General features: G+C 41.6%; 1 protein-coding gene across 9 annotated transcripts in view; it reads right to left on the minus strand.

Moving 5' to 3' along the window:
• Mast4 (microtubule associated serine/threonine kinase family member 4) overlaps positions 1–18,463 on the minus strand; it is a 604,035-nt gene that overhangs the window by 393,330 nt on the left and 192,242 nt on the right. For all 9 annotated transcript variants that reach the window (XM_031360602.1, XM_031360600.1, XM_031360598.1 and 6 more), the window contains exon 3: positions 9,463–9,587. In XM_031360602.1, the coding sequence (XP_031216462.1) occupies positions 9,463–9,587 (125 nt within the window). The remainder of the gene's footprint in view (positions 1–9,462; positions 9,588–18,463) is intronic.

The following is an 18,463-nucleotide window of genomic DNA, read 5'->3' on the forward strand; positions in this document are numbered from 1 at the left end:
GAAGAAGAAGAAGAAGTAGTAGTAGTAGTAGTAGTAGTAGTAGTAGTAGTAGTAGTAGTAGTAGTAGTGCCCTGACCAATAAAGGACACAATTAATTAAGGCAGACTGTACCACATTGCTGTTCTTCACATGAAGGCAAATTAGCATAGTATCTGCTTACAAAGAAGAGATCTCAGGGGATCTAGGAAACTGTTACTAACAAAACAGAATTAATTTTCTTTAGATGAAAACTCCTGAAGAGTATTTTAACCATAGGCAAAGCACTCTTTTCACCTTCGAGGCTTCTTAAATAATAATTTAAAAAAAATACAACTTATTTCAACTAGATGGTTGAAACGTCTCAAAGGAACATCCTTTCTCCTATGAGGGATGTTGAAGGCCGATAGCTTTCCACTCGCTCCATTGCCATGACCCAGGAGCGTTGGAGTTTTCATGTGACCCTCCCTTGAATAAAAGCATTATGTAAGGAGAAACACCATTGTCTCAGCCTTTCTACCTTTTCTGCCTCTCCCTGTCCCGTGGCATCCATAGGACCACTGTCTTAAGACTAGCCTGCCTAAAACCTATGCAGGTTTTGAACTCAGTTGAGGCTACTAAGCTTTTCCTGAAACCTGCAGCCTGAGTCACTCTTCTGCTTCCCCACATAACGGATGTAGGCACATCTCTAATTTCCCAGGTTTATCCTTTCAATGAGCTCATCTCTAATTTCCCAGGTTTATCCTTTCAATGAGCCTTATAGTTCTTCAGAAACAAGAACAATGCTACATCATTTCTATAAAGACATTAATAATAGCGGTATAGTAGGGTCTCCGTTAATGGCCAATTAAGCGAGATATGAACACAATGGGGAATATACCCATTCAGAATCTAGCACCAGGTTGACACTGCAGGTGTCAACAAACCAGGGATAAATATAGTTATTGACTTTTCTCATTACACTAGCCAAAAGTGTTTTTAGAAAGATTTGTGCTGGCCATGGTGGTGCACATCCTTAATCCCAGCACTTAAGAGGCAGAGGCCGGTAGATCTCTGAATTTGAGGCCAGCCTGATCTACAGAGTGAATTCCAGGACAGCCAGGGCTACATTGAGAAAACCTGTCTCAAAAAAACAAAACAAAACAAAGCAATCAAACCAAACAAAACAAAACAAAAAACTATATCAAAACCAAACCAAACCAAACCACAACAGCAACAACAAAATAAAAACAAAAAAACAAAAGGTGGGACTGGAGAGATGGCTCAGCAGATAAGAACAGTTTTGTTCCCTCAGAGGAACCCATCCACACACATTCACAGTATTGCTGTTCATAATCTGTTTTTGCTTCCCTCCACAATGGCAAGTAATTAAAAGAGGACAAGCATTTCTTGGCTTTAGCTACCATATAATGAATGGGCACCATTCTGACGTTCTCAAATGCCCTTGATACCAAGAAGTCAACAGTTGGTTGGCCTTTCCAGGCACACTCACACATTGGGCTGCTCCAGCGGGTGCCCCCCATCCTTCTGCGGAAGGACAGCACATGTGCCCGGTAGGAAATGGTTCTGCATCTTTTCAGAATGAACAGGAGAAAAAGACTTAAGCCTGGGAAGCTTTAAGTTGAATTTAGGTCTTGAAAATAACCTATCCTCAACACATGGTGTTCTTCCTTCTGTCGTAAGCTGAATCAAAGTGCTCTTCCCATGGAGGGGGCTAATTATCCTCGGGCATCTAAGCACACTTAGCATAAGGGGAACACGCTAGAGAATCTTCCCAGAGGCAGTCGTTGGATCATAGGGAGGATTTTATAGTCCACATTTAAGCTGATTTGTGATTTACAGACTCATGTTAAACTGGCTCCTCTGTGGATGGGCCCAGGTGAGCCCATAATGAGATTTATCTTTGTGGATTAGGCCTGACCTATAATAATCTGCTCAGGGCCCCCTATTGCTATTTCAGCACTGAGTTATGAAAATTCATCCCTTCACTCTAAACAGAACCTAGCTCAGAGGGTAATGACTGTGAGATGTATTACTCTTGGAATACAAGCACTCCGGAGACTCTGATTATAATGTCCACAGCTGAAGGCACTATTTCACAATTGAGATTACTACTTTCCAGATTGAAAAAAAAATTTGAACCATGGAATAATGCCTTTAGCTACACACATTGTAATCACACACAGCGGCTCCTGGATCCCAGGAGCGATCCAGGTTACCGACAGCAGGTCTGGTAAGCTGATTTAGGGAAGGCAAGGGGAATGGGAAGGAAGGCAGGACTGGAAACACGGATTTCCTACTTGCTGCATAGTTATATTGACTTTGTAAGTGCATATATTTAAAAGAATAATTATATTTTTGTTAAATAAGGGAAAAAAGTTTGTTTTTGTTTTATTTTGTTTTTCTTTTAAAATTTGAAGAACATACTGTTGACAGGAATATGTGTACACTTTAACATATAAACAATGTGAAACAATATGAAAACAGTTAGACCATCACAATCCCATTTGACTTTGCGCTAATAATCCTCCTGTAAGAATCTACCCTCAGAGATAGTTTGGAGTGAAAAAAGACTTATACAGTGGATTTATCACTATAATTAACAGTAGGAAAAACTTGGAAATAATCTAAATAATACAATATGCAGTGATGAAGCCATGCTCCAGAATATTATGCAGCCTTTAAACTGAGTCATAAGGGATAAGGAGACATGCTAATCTAGGGATGTAGTCCACAACTTTTGTTAAGCAATCTATCCACGGGCATTCAAACCATTCCTACATCAATATTTAATAGGTTCTCTCTTGGAGTTAACTAATTAGACTTCAGATCAGGTTTTTGTTTTTGAACTATAAGGCTAATGAAGTATTGATATAATATTAAATGGCTGTAAATAAAAGACTGCACCCCAAATAGATGTTAGCATCATCTATCAACATTGTGAATGAATAAAAACAGGAAAATACATTTCTGCATATGTTTAGTGAATTTTCTTCCTCACAATGCATTTTTGCAAATGTAAAAGATGAATATTCATTAAGGCTCTTGGAATATATTACAGTTTAAATAGTTTGGTTTTAATATTTATAGTACATCATGAAATATAATTTTTCCATTAAGGGAAATGGCTATGATATAAAAAGATAATCACCAAAGAAACAGAATTTCACCACTTAACCAAAAGCTTGAAGTTGAAAAACAGCCCTTGAGAGAACCTTCCTTGTTTAAAAATGTTTAGTTACCTGGAAAGCTCTCCGTTCTTAAATTTTGTTTTACACACAGAAGAAAAACAAAGAAACAATGAGATAATCCACCAGCGCAGGAGAGAAGGGGCAACACCCAATCATCCAGAGAAGAGTTTGCTTCTGTCCTTTCTGAGAGGCCCCTGCAGCTGAGCCTAGTGCACAGCCTCACCTCCAAGGCACGCGCTCCTCAGCAGCCCTGGGAACACGAAGAAGGGAAGACTTCCTGAGTAACAGGCATGGGACAAACTTCTGCCCAAGAAGCTACTCATTTAATCCTTAAAATAACTGTATAAAGATGACACAATGCTAAGCCCCGTTCCACAAATGGAAGACCCAAGGCCCACACCAATCTACATGGAGCTAATGAAAGATACTCTGGCATGGACCCAGGACCATATATGCTCACAGCTCTATTTTTCTCTCCTCTCATTTCCAAATGGACAACTATAGCTTAATTCCTGGATGTATATTCACAAGTAGCTTCTCTCTGGCATGAAGAGCAATGCCTGAGCTAGCTGATACAATACAAACCAAGACACAGCAGACTAAAAACAGCAAGTACATGAGAGTCAGTTCTGGGGCACGAAAATACACAAAATGGGGATTTCTTTGTCTTACTCTGCAGGTTCCCTGAGCTCCCAGGATGAGTCCTGCATGAACATCAAAAAAACTATCCTTACCTTCATGAAAACGATATCAGAGTAATAGAAAGCAGAGAGTCAGCTTTCCTTGTCCATAGGTCTTAAGGCATCCAACCAACTAGAGACAAAAACATGTCCACACTGTACATGAATAGATGATTTGCTTGCCATCATTCCTGAGGATCGGTAGTGTATTCACAGAGTACTAACAATGTATTAAGTATTATAATTGAAATGAGTTATAGCATATGGGGAGGATAGTCACAGAATCTATGCAAATAACATGCTGCTTTTCCATAAACAATTCAAGCACTCCCAGGTATCCCCCATCCCATGGGCACTGAGTGATAGCAAATATGACAGTGGTAAAGCTAGGGAGCAAGACGAAGGCTGTGGGGTATATATCCCTTGCAAAATAGGGAACAGCTTCCCATGGATGGTCAAGAAAGATGTCGCTCAGAAGAAATGTGAGAGGAGCCTTTAGATGAACACAACAAATGAGGCAGGCAATGCAGGTCAAATACAACTGGAAAGATATATGGGCACCTAATTTCCAAAGTCCCTCCCCCATCCGTTACAGCAAAGTGCAAAAGCAGTAAATGTTTCTGATGATTGGCCGCATCCACCATTTCTGAACGTCAGTCATCGAGGCTTACAACCATATCATCCTGCCAAGAAATAAGTCACCACTGGTCCTGCCTCTGCCGCCTGGAATCTCCATCTCTCCTGCCAGAAAGAAGCATCTGTACAAGTCCCCCAGCTCCTGACGACGGACGATGACTTCTTTGATAAACTACCCATGTGTGTGGGGAGGGACAGAAAGATGGAGACAGCAAATGGGAAAATGAGTTTTCCCACTTCAGATTAATGTATATGAAGTATGCATCTGACACTTCATCAGCACTCCCGGCTGGGGTCCCAGCGGGCGGACACTGGCTGAGCATGTAGTCTGCCAGCTACCAGGCTACTTAGGATGACTTGGCAACATGCCATTTATCTGAAATGCCCAAAGTGTCTGGGAGAGAGACCACAGCTACATTTAGCATTGCCAACGAAAACTAGATACTTGGGGCTAGGAATTAATCTCCTCCTTGAGAAGGCAGTTAGCAGTACCTTCCAGTGCGCCGGTGGCTTTTAAACCACTACAGGTCATGCATTTACTAGAATTCATACCTACCAAATAATACGGCCTTCATTAATACCTTACTAGTGTACTCTCAGGTCCACACTGAAATGTGAGTTGTTTCCTTGGAAAAGGATTTTGTCGTATCAAAGATAATGCCGTCACTTGACCACAACTACTTGGAATCTTTTTTTTTTTCCTGGTTCTCCTATTCTTGGACAAATACCTCCTTAACTTAGTGATTAGGAAAAAAAATCAAAGAGACATTTAAACCATCATGACTACATAGCTACATGCAAACAGATTAATGACCATCCCTTGATTGTGGACAATGATAATAGTGTTTACAATTCTGCCATATTTTGTGACTGGCTGACATGTACTAAATGGGATCTGGCCTGTTCTATGGATTTTTTTCAACCTAGTCACAATGGTGAGATACACACCAAACAACAGAACTGGAGCCGTTTTAGAGGGATAGTATCATTAGGCCACCAGAGCACACTGTCATACCGTCACCTCACCTGGAGGCTAGAGAAATCGGTCACTTTTCCATGAATAATTATTTCTTCCTTCATTATTACTTGTTGAATGTCCCCTACATGGAAAGCACTGTGCTGAGGGAAGGAGGGAGCAGGAAATGAAGTCATCTCCTAAGTCTGTCCTCAAGGAGCTTGGAATTTCAACATGCAGAGAATAAGCATTCAAAAGCAAACTGTGATTGACACTGAACGAGTTGAGAACATAGGCACACAGCTCGAAGGAAATCCCAGAAATAAGGCCAGAGGCCAGGAAGATAGCATCAGTCAGTGAGGAGGCATGTTCTACTGCCCAGAGCAACTCCACAACTTCAGCTTGTTTGGAAGAAGATTAAATGAAAGAAAGAAAAAAGGGAGGAGGAAGGACTCTCACAGCTGTCCATTCCCACCCCCTCAGCACCATTCTCTAGTCAACCTGTCATTTTTAATCAACAAAAATAATTTCAATCCAACCCACTACAAACATGACAGAAACATAAAACAGGCTAAACTTTAAGATCCTGATAGCTATGTTGTCCTTCAAACGAGCACTGGCAACAAAGACAGCGAGTACCACAGTGGTAGACTGAGGGAATTACCTGAGCATGTTGCAATAGAACAGGAAAGTGAAGCCGGTGTGGTGTTTTGAATATGCTTGGCCCAGGGAAACACACAATTTGGAGGTATGGCCTTGTTGGAGTAGGTGTGGCCTTGTTGGAGGAACTGTGTTACTGTGGGTGTGGGCTTTAAACCCCTTGTCCTAGCTGTCTGGAAGCCAGACTTCTCCTAGTGGCCTTCAGATGAAGATGTAGAACTCTCAGCTCCTCCTGCACCATGCCTGCCTGGATGCTGCCATGCTCCTACCTTGATGATATTGAACAGAACCTCTGTAAACCAGCCCCAATTAAATGTTGTCCATTATAAGAGTTGCCTTGGTCATGGTGTCTGTTCACAACAGTCAAACCCTAACTAAGACAGACAGATCTGCCTAGCAGGACACCTTGACAATCCCCGCAGTAAATGGCCCAACCACATCCTGGCCTCTGTGTCTGAATTTAGCCACAGTTCAGCTTCCACGTCTTGAAGCTTCATAAAGCATGTGGGCAGATCAGCTAATAATTTAAAGGGTTCTTTGCTAAGAATGTTACCTGGCACATTTTAGGGGTATTCTTCTCATGTTCACTGTTAACATTTCTTATTTTTGTATCCTATTCCCAAATACATTAAGTTGTTTGGCATGCATTTTAGCAATGAAAAGGTCAGTTGGTGTCTGAGCATGTGATCGCCCGTATTAGGTAATAGAATAGAGAAGAGGCAGAATAGAATAGAATAGGCAGAGTCGCTTTTCTCAGATGACTCACTTGCCAACAAGCATATCCATAATATTACCATTCAAGTATTAGGGCTGCAGCGTTTGAATCACACTGTCAAGAATGATAAATTGTGAAGTGTTTTTGTCTTAAAAGGTAAACGCTCACAGAAAAAGAAGCTTTTAACAAATTCCCCAAGGAAAACAACTCAGTTAGCATGGAGTAGGAAGGATGCTAAAGGAGGAGAACCATCCTACCCACAACCACTCCAGTGTCTTCTCTGGAGATCATTATTCCATGCCTTTAGATTGCTAATTTTTCTGAAAGATGGGTCAGCAAACTTCAGAGTTGAAATGGTCTTCCCTGACCGTTTTAATATGTTTTTTTTATTCTACAGCTGCAGTTGCAGCTGAGGTCCTGAAATTTTTGAAACTACTACGACTTGCCCCATTTACATATCTCCTTAATGTCAAGGCAAGACTCGAGGCTAGACCTAAATCAAATCTCCACAAACTGTATTATGCCCAAATATCCAATGTAATTTATCACCAATATATAAAATTACAAAAACACCATAATACAGACATTTATATATATACTATTTCATTTTTTTTCATTAAGAAATACTTAAAGACCTATCACCATATTATGTAACTTTAACACTAACTTAAAAGTAACTTGTATAGACTTTTTATTTTGGCATTTGGTTTTATGGGTTTGTTTTTGTTTGGGTACAGAAAAATAAATCCCAGGCCTCACACATACTAAGGAAGTACTCTGCCCTTGAGCCATATCCCCATACCAAGTTGGAAAGACTTACAATGTGAGTCAGAGGAGATCACTAAGATAAGGACTTGAGAAGGCAGCAGATAGAGTGATTGTCACTGAAACATGAGAACTGAAGTTTGAAACCTCAGAACCCAGTATAGCAGTTGACTGTAATCCCAGCACTTGTGAGGCAGAGCCAGGGTTCCTGGGCAAGGTGGCTACTTACACTAGCTGGAATTAGTGAGCTCTAGATTTAGCAGAAGACTCTGGCTAATAAAGTGGAGAGCGAGCAAGAAAGACAATGACGTCAAGCTTGGGCTTCCACACATGAGCACGTACATGTATACCCACATACGTGCGTAACCATACAAGCATGTGCACACGCATGCGCACACACACACACACACACACACACACACACACACACACACGCACACACATATACACACAAAACCACATTTAAAAAAAGGTATCCAGCAAGAAAACAAAAGTCTAATAAGTATAATGGTTAAAAATCAAGGTTACACTGGGAAAGAAAAAAGGGAAAAGTCCAAGTCTATGCCAGCAACAGAAACACAGATATGTTCCAGCTAGTAAATATGGGGAGTGCTAGAACCGGAGGGATATTTGTTTATTTTTCTGTACAGGAAATCAAATCCAAGACTTCCCACATGCCAGGCAAGCACACTACCACTGAGCTACATGCCTAGCTTGCACCATTTTTAATCAACAACAACAACAAAAGAAAAAAGAATGATTTTTCCAAGAATCACCAACAGATGTTGAAGATCAGGGGAGGTTTTTGGCAAGAAGCATGTCTGCATAGCCTCTACTGCCTGTACAGCCTACACTACCTCCATAGCCTGGCACTACCTCCATAGCCTACACTACCTCCATAGCCTACATTACCTCCATAGCCTACACTACCTCCTCAGATTACTCCCACACAGCAAGAGACAAAGTCAGGGGTAACTGCAGAACAACCAGGCAGCACCTTGACTGGGCCATCCAAATTAACATCAATGAGGGGCAGAGAGCCATCACACAATTGTCAAGACCACGTCCTGAGGACACATCACCAGGTCTCAATTTGGAACAGGAATGTGCAAATCTGCATCTCCCTATGGGAAAACAGCAGGCAAGCCATATATAAAAAATTGACTATAATTTTTTTTTTCAACAGTGTTGATGTCAGCAAAGACAAAGCAAGGGTGTGGGAGCGCACCAGATCAAAGGACGAGGAGATGGGTGCTTGAGTATGCACAGGCCCACAGGCTGGGTGCTGCGCTGCGGAGGGGGAAGTATTAGAAAGGACACGGTTGAGTCCACTGGTACAACTGAACCAGATCGCTAAGCAGACACTGGGCTTTATCAGTAAGAAAATTATTCAGGTTGACAACTGCCAAAGCACGGGCGTGTGATGGACACACATCTTACTCTCAGGTCACTCAAGAATTGCATAGTGCATTTTCACATAACTAAAAAGACACACCACACACACACACACACACACACATGTATACACAAAACTAAAGATACACAAGTTGGTTGGGCAAGGTGCTAGTTAACGGGATCTAAATAAGAAACAGACTGAAGCCTTCTGTGTTTTTCTTACCCTTCGGCTTTACCACAGCCTTCAGTTTTCAGAAAGCTTTTTTTGTTGTTTGTTTGGAGTTTTTAAAGGCTAGAAACATTTTCACTTCTTGGGGGTGGGAGACACGGAACCAAATAGAAATATTCCACATTTGGGGGTGGCCAGGAAGGAACTGGCACACAGAGAGGCAGGTATGACCATTGGCCCAACCCGTTAGCTTGAAGCAGCGGGACTGACCGCAGTGAGACAATGGCCAGGGCAACTCTGAACACAAGCAGGACACTCACCAAACTGGCTGTGAGCGAGGGAGCCGACTGGCCGAGTGCCTGGCTGCGCATGCGCACGAGGTTGGACGTCTCTGCTGAGGCAGGCCACACCTGTCCTGCTACCGGGTTTGGAAGGAGGTACCTCCCTGTTAGAAGTAGAAAAGAAAACAGATAAGTGAGAGGTAGGGCACCCGTGTAGTTCTGTAGACACAGTGGGCAATTCCAAGTCATCTTTCTTCTACATTCCTTCTGTCATCTTCAGTAGCTGTGCTGACTAGTATCGACCAGAGAAAAATGTTTTAATTAAGTCAGGAGACACCATGGTGGGTTCTGCCCTTGACTTCCCACTGAAACCCATGCTGGGCATGGTAGGGCCTTTGTAACGTTAGGGTGAAGTGGTTTTTTTTTTTCTGCCTATTCCACAAGAATGTTTTAAGAATGCATGTAAATAAATAAGGTATTCCCAGTATCACACAAATAAATGGGGTGCGTTTATGATGCTATTTGAAGCCAATCTAATATGGAAAGCAATCTAGAAATGAGCTACAAAGTGGATGTCATAACCAACAAAAGAAGAGGCGGCGTTTGTTCAAGGTGAAATGAACTGCTGTCCCTTTCCCCAGCTTTTCTCTGTGATTTGCAGGTGGCTGTCCAACCCTTTCATCAAATACATGATGACATCCATTTGTATATAAATCAGGACATTAGGGTCAGTTTAGGCTCACTGTGTAATTTCCATCAACGTTGAACTCAAACACACACATACACACACACACTCACATACACATACACTCACATACAACCACACACACACACACACACACTCACATACACATACACTCCCATACAACCACACACATACACATACTCATATACACATACACTCACATACACAACCATACACACACACTCATACACACATACATTCACACGCACATACACTCACACATACAACCACACACACATACACTCATATACACATACACTCCCATACAACCACACACATACACACACTCATATACACATACACTCACAAACACAACCATACACACACACTCATACACACATACATTCACACACACATACACTCACACATACAACCACACACATACATATACACATATTCACACACATTTCGCATGCATGCACATATACACACATTCACACACATATATACACGCATGCATATATACATACTCACACACATATACACTTGTACACATACACACACATTCACACAATATGTACACATATATACCCACACACATACATACACACACATATTCACACACACAAAGCACACGCAAATGCTTTTAGAAGTCAATCACCTGAGAGATCCACACTGCAGTTTCCTCTGAACACAAACTAGGCTGCTAACAACACAAGCGAGTTTGGTTTCTTTACTTCTGTAAAGTTAGAATGCCTATGACTATTAACATCACAATGATGCATCATAATCAAAACCAGTGTCTGATTTTATCTGTTTTGCCTTAGCCCTAGTATAGTGACTTGGCTATCAGTTATTGCACAGTGCAAAGAAGAGTGGGCATTTCCTTCCCAGAACCACATCAGGATCTGCAGTGCATACAGCTGCTCACCCTGTAGCAGAAGGGACACCTGCTGCTCCCTCAAGCATGCACCTAACCAGCATGTCTAACTAATTAGTGACTACTGTGACATATCACATAGCTTATCGCCATGATGCAGGCAGATCACGGGGACCACAGAAGCAAGGCATTATGGGCATCACCCATCAACCATCAAGATAAAAGATCTAATGCTTTTTTTTTTTTTTAAAGCAAAGTGCTTTGAGAATTTTACATTTTAATTACGAAAGGAAAAATGGTTTCTTACTTTGCAAAGTGATCATTTACTCATTGCATAGTGTAAGTACAGAAGCTATGGATGAAGTGAGGTTACTGTCCTGACCTGCATCTGAAAGACATTGGGGAAAGGAAATTTAGTCACCCTCTCCTGGCATTGGTGTCTCTAGCTCTAAAATGGACCTGCTACATTCAATTCGTTTATTATTATTGTGTGTGTGTGAGAGTACAGGTACATGGTGGCCACAGCATGTGCTGCAGTCAGAGAGCATCTGCAGTGGAGTCATTCTCCCCTCCCATTTTTATGTAAGCTCTGGGTCTTGAACTCAGGTCACTAGGCTTCCACAGAAAGCACTTTATCCCCAGAGTAATTTTGCTGGCACTGGAACATGACTTTTCCCAATTATCAACTGGAAGATGAAGGCTGCCAATGTAAGCCAGCATGTGATTAATTACCTCTGTGGTCTGATCAGCTTTGTGGAGGAATGTTCCATTTAAATTCTGAAGTGTGGAATTTGAATTGTTTTTTTTTTTCCTTGCCTTATCTTGAAACACAAACTAAAGCTGTACTAAGACACACTTCCAGACCTAGCCCATGGGTCCAGAGGCAGAACGTCAATGAGAAAGGGCAGGAAAGCCCTTTAAAGTATTTAGGAAAACAGCACTGAAACAGTATGAAAACATGGTTTCTTTATAACATGGGTACAACTCTGTGTGAGGGATAGAGCTTTTAGTATCCACCAGCTAACCGAGTAATCTAAATGACAGGCTTGCAGGGCTGGAGGTGTTGAATCACTTCCTGTACCTTATGTTGTCACTTCCTTTATGTTTGGAGAGAGGAGCTAGCAAAGCCAAGGAATACTAGACAGCAAGGCGAATGTGATGTAGGGAATCCTTACTGCCCCCAACCCCTGACAATGTGCATTTAAAAAAAAAATCTAAGAATAAACCTGTTATCAACAGAAAGGTATTATGGTTCATTTAAAAAACCTACAAGTTAGTTTTTCTTTTTCCTTTAGTAGAAAGAAAATATTAAATTGTGTTGCTAAGATCCCCAGATACAAGAAACAGGGTTATTTATTTGCCTACCCATAGTTCCTGGGAAAAAGGACAGCCCTTGATACAAACTCAGTAATTACTGGTTGGCTGAATGCAACTATACAATCTATATACCATATACCATATACCATATACCATATACCATATACTACATACTACGTATTATGTACTATGTACTATATACTATGTACTATATACTATGTACTATGTACTAAGTACTATGTACTATGTACCACGTATATATGCTATGTACTATATAGAAACTATACTATCTCAGCACCACCTGAGCAGGTCTAAACAGGAAGAACGCCAATGAGCAGTTCATTTTCCTAAACTTTACCTATAAAACCGGTCCAACAAGACCTTGGTGCCCAGCAGCCTTTGCAGCACCCTCAGAGCTCTGCGAGTAGAAACTCTCATCTCCCCTATTGAAACAGTTAAGTTCCATCGATAGGCAAGGGCTCACAGCCAAGTGAGCGAGCTGCCAAAAACCACTGTCTGGTCCCTAAGCCCCAATTCTAACACAAAAACACTTATTAAATATGCTTAGGTGAAAATGTAGATTATATACCAAGAGGTGATGAATTCTATTTGTAAGGAAGTATGTATGTGTGTGTGTGTGTTGTAGCATTTGTGTGACCACCTTGAAAAATGGGAACAAAATTATTCAAACCAAAAGTTGGCATCAGACAAACCTGACTTCAAGTCCAGTTCTTACTAGTTGTGTGCCAGAGGAGTTGTTCAGCGTCACACTATCGCAAAGCCTGGTTCTCTTCCACCACTGTAGTGATAAAATACCCTATGTTTGCTGTGTTCTTAACCAGGTTAAAGTACAGTACAATACTGAGCAATGTTAAAATAAGTTAGCATTTCTCCACAGAAATAGCAAAATCAGAATTTCCTCTGGAGGAGGGAATGGGAAGGAGTGCAGAGCAGGGAGGAGGAGGCTAGGCCTGCCTTTTCATATTTTATCTACAGTGCTGAGGATCTGACCAAGGTCTTGTGGATTCAGATAAGTGCTTTGTTGTTAAGTTCTTTCTTAGTTCCCTATATTTTATTATTTTAAAATTATCTGCAGGGAGTGTGGCAGGATAGCTCAGTAGTTAACGGCTCTTGCTCTGGAAGCCTGACAACCTGAGTTTGGTCCCCAGAACCTACATTAAGGTAGAAGAAGGGAATTTACTCTACAGTTACCCTCTGACCCCATGTGCACCGTGGCATGTGAGCATGCACATACACAACAACAATAAAAAATTTTCATAGCTTGAAGAAGAATGTGGAATTTGGAATTCATCTCCCAGACAGTAAGTTCTGCTAGTTCAACTCAGAAGTCTAAATAAAGAAATAAGCACCGACTTGTGGCTGCAAACATTTCCATTTTACATGAACCTGGAAAGTGCACCAGACCTCAAGCTTAAGTTACATCCAGGTGGCTGGCGGGTGTATGGGGTTGTAGGGAATTATCCTCTGTTTCTATATGTAACATTTTATAATTTTGCTTTGAATGTTTTATCAAAAATGCGTGCCATAGTCTAACCCAGCAAACTAGCCCCAAGTGCTTTCCTCCCAGCCCTCTGAATGACAGTCCCTAAGTGACTGATGATGTTACAGGGTTCTGGATGAGGAAATCTAGAGTCAGGAAGAGATCTGATGGGCAATCCGAGCAAAGAGGAACCACAAGGAGCCTCCTCCGCATCATAGCCAACAGCTCCTGGCGAATCTGATCTCCTATCACTGAGCTGAGGGAAAGCTGGACTCTTGACAGAAACCAGAAACAGCAGAAGGAATGCAAAGAAGGGGCCAAAGCCAGGGCTCTTTGCTCACTCATGCTGACCTTCCCTTTGAAAATCTGCCTTTTGTTAGAGCTCTCTTAAATAAGGAGAGACCTCTGGTAGTAAGACCCGAGTGCTACCTTGCTTTGTGCTGACATTACTATTAAAGTTAATTCCATATCTTATTAACCGCTCTCATACTTAGATTCTACCTCATTACGAAGAACAAGGGTATGCCTTCAGTTCCTTTGCTCCCTCAACAGAGCTTAACCCAACAGATGACACTTAGACTTAACAACCAACCAGCCACTGTCCTTGCATGTATCCTAGACTCTCTTTAAACCTAAAGGATGCTGGCAGCTGAGGTAAGGAATAACTGCTGTGGGTGACTTTAAGGTTAGCTTGTTGAGCCTCATGTCTGAATGCCAAAACTGATTCTTTTACTCACGGCGCAACCTTCTCCAAGCCCCGGGGCTGCTCATTTGTAAAGTGGAGGAAGACAAACAGGGTTGATGCAAATCCAAACCAGAAAATACACTATAGAGTTCAACACTCAATCAAATCAGCTTCTGATGTAAGTACTATACTGGGGGCTATAACGAGTAAGAAAATACATGTTAAGACCCTAGGAAAATTAATTAGTAAGTGTACAGACATGTACACAATGAGATGTTTATATCTCATGTAATAGGTTGGATTCCAGATGTCATTATTCTTGCATAGGTCTTATCCTAAAGAATCACGCAAATGCTACATATTAATACAACACATGGGATACATCCTCTCTGCCTGGACCCCCATTAGTGTTAATAGGGGAAAGAGAACAGCAGATGGGTCTAAGGCGGTCGTTAGAAGGCACTAGCACAGCGCCATAGCTGATAGTGATCACATCAAACTTCATACAAATTTACTTTCTGATGACTACCAAGGGCTTCTAAAAAGTGTGTTGCTGTTACATTCATGCATCATTTGCTGCCTACAATTTAAGAAAATTAGCATCTGTCAACAGCATTGTTCGGCGGCACAGGGTGGAAATTAATGGATAATACCATTTCTAATGTGTTGTATGAGAGGTGAGCTTGCTTAGCAATCTGGCTGCTCATTTTAATACCAAATGGAGCTTGTTGTCACAACTGGAACCTTAGCACAATGCTCTTTGAAAACATGTTTCTAAAACCCCACCAGGTTCATAAAAACTCTCCTTAAATATGACCAAACCAGAAATGTGGAGGTACAAAACACAGGTCTATATTAAAGCTTAAATCAGTTGCCAAGATTGATACCAGAACCTATGACATCTGGGTCATTTGGACTACTGCCAGTGGATACTATGGCTGTATTGGCCACTGGGATGCTACTTAACAGAGAGAGCAGGAGCCTTGCCTTCATCCAAAGCTACACAATAACATGAATATTACTGAGCATAGACACAGACCCTGTCCTGCTTCTACCTAAGTGCATATCAGCCTCTCTTGGAATATGCTTTCCTTCGTTACTACCCTAAATTCCAAGACAATGTAAAGCCAGCAACTTTGTGGATGTGTGCTTTCAGGCATGAGATCCATGCTTTCAAACCACCCCACAGGTGGACCTCTCCCTCCGAAACAGTAAAACAGCGAATCAGCAAGAATTTTCAGCAGAATGGTCATACAAAGAATTAAATCTAGCCTCTAGAGGTCTCCTTTATCATCGGGGAATCATGGCCTCTAGAGATCTCCTTTATCATCAGGGAATCATGGTACCTGACTAGATTTGAAAGCTCCCATTAAAAAAATGTTCCTTATTACCTGCAGGCCCTTGTAGATTTAGCCATCAGTCTATAGCCTTACCTTTGGGGTTATTTCTTTCGGATTATAACCAGGATACCAAAGGAAAAGGAAGATCGAATGACTACATTTAATAAGTACTGCTTCAGTCTGGCTTCTGGTATTCAGCTATACTTGAGTGCATTGAAAAAGAAGTTTTTATCTCTCTCTAAGGCAGCAACCAAGAAGTTAGCTAGTGTGACCAGTGCCTTGTTCTTTCTTGGTGGTTTTGAGGACACAGGAGAACCCTATTAAGGATGTAGAGTGAACCATTACAGAGGTTAGGGGATACAAGCAAAGCATGTAAGACTGGGATGGTATTGGCCGTTAGCGGACAAATGGGGTCATGTATTTTTGGGGAGATGGGGTGGTTTGTCTCAGCCAGTTCTCCCGGTACTTAAGGAGCAGCCACATTGCTAAGCAAGCTCACGTCTCATACAACCCACTGGAAATGATATTACAGAATATAGGTTTACATGTTTTTGGATATCAGCCTGTTTGTTAGTCCCGTTACCATTCCCTGAAGCTCCACAGAGGTCCCCTGAAACCTCGTAGTCACTACCACACTGGAAAGGGTTACAATCCCACCATTCTACCTCCACACTGCCTAGTTAAATGTCCCCTGCTTAACTCCTCTTTAGGGACATCTACAAAGGATTTGAAAGAGAGGCTTCAAACATGTGCACATTCATCTTCCGAATATAATCCTACAAGCTAAGAGAAGCCACATATCCACTGATGAGTAAAGTTTATCAATTCAATGCAATATAAGTGGAATGAAATTCTGATACTTGCTATAACACTGATGAACCATAAAGACATCATGCTAAATTAAATAAGCTAGTCACACAAGGATAGATGTTGTATGATTCCCTTTCCATAAAGTACCTGGAAGAGTCGATTCACTGAGACAGTATAACCATGCATGGCTTCTGGGTTTGGGGGAAGAGAGAGACACCCTCACATAATGCATGTAGTGTTTCAGTGTGGGATGGTAAAATTGTTCCAGAGATGGATGGTGACAGTGGTTGTATGATATAAATGTATTTAATGTGACTAAATCAAGCACTTAAAAATGTTTAAAATGTTAAAGTATATTATGTATCTTTCACTACACATTAAAAACCTCAATCTTCTCTGCTTAAATCCCTGTTACCTTTTAGGAAAAATCCCAATGGGATACTTGGGCTTTATCAAAGCAGATAGCTACACAATCCACATCAACTCCCCCTACTGCAAATTATACTTAATAACCCACATCCTCCCTGTCACAAGCAGGGAAAGTAAACTTTTACAGTGCTCTCCAAGCTTCAGACATGATGAAAGGTTAAAGCCCATGCTAAGTCACTGGTGGGATCTGGACAGAATCAATGACTCAGCAGCCACTGCCTGGGTATCCTCTATCATCATGCAGAGATCCTTCCTCCATGCCCCATTGCTCACTCCTAAACATTGCCTCCCCTGTCGTCACGACCCTCATCCCCACAGCAATTACAGCCTCCCTTATTCATCTTCGCCACTGCTCCAACAACACATGAACATGGCTCCCTTCATCTTCCCTCTCACATGGGTGACTGCTTTCCAATTTCTTGACCCCATTGCAAAGGAACAACTAGAAGGCATCAACAATTCTGCTAACTCATTCTTCTTCTTAATGGCATAAATAAACACAGCTTGGGAAATGAGCAGATGTGTGACCACAGTGCTAAATTCCATTGGTTTCTATACTGAGCTGCTTTCTAGTCCTTTTAGAAATTGTGTGGTGTGTTTTTGGACACAAGGGAAGTTCAGAGCACAGCTTTTGATATCTTTAATATCACTGCCCACTCACCAGCAATCTCAAGCTGACACAGAAATTGAAAGTTGAATTCAAATGTGTGTGCACGCACACACACACACACACACACACACACACACACACACACACAGCTTTGGATGGTGTTATCATTGCTGAATGGGACTCGTAGGTCTTGGGCATTGGGATCCTCTCTACATTAGCCATGTGACTCAGATTCACCAAAAACACTGCCATCTAGTTTTTGCAATACCATCAATAGCATTCTCTATTTAACATGGAATAGCTAAGCAACACTAATAAACATCTGGCGATCTAATCAAGAACAAGGCTCTGAAACAAGCTTACAGCATAGGAAGCTGGCATCAGCATTCTTTGGAAGGTAACAATTTTATACACCTTGATAGACTGGGTAGACAATGAAAGTCTTGGAGTGTGACGGAAACCCAGGACCATGCTAGCAGAGCACTAGGAATGATGGGAAATGGCAGAACTCATACACCCACAGCATGGAATTCAAAGCCTTTGGACAAACCACACGGCTATAGAGGTCTCTGCAGCAGCTGCTGCCATTGTCAATCACAGCTTTAGTTCTAAATCAAACCTAACTTTTGATACAGGTATTGTGGTAAGGCAGTTCAAAGATACAGCCGTTCTGCACACCCAATCTAATATAGCCAACCTGTTACTCACGGCAGGGCAAAAATGCCAACACGCAGTACATTTTTAAAGGGAACAACTCTAAATGGTACTTACATAGAAATTTAT

Source organism: Mastomys coucha, unplaced genomic scaffold (genome assembly GCF_008632895.1).
Source record: "Mastomys coucha isolate ucsf_1 unplaced genomic scaffold, UCSF_Mcou_1 pScaffold8, whole genome shotgun sequence".
In the NCBI taxonomy this organism is placed as follows: Eukaryota; Metazoa; Chordata; class Mammalia; order Rodentia; family Muridae; genus Mastomys; species Mastomys coucha.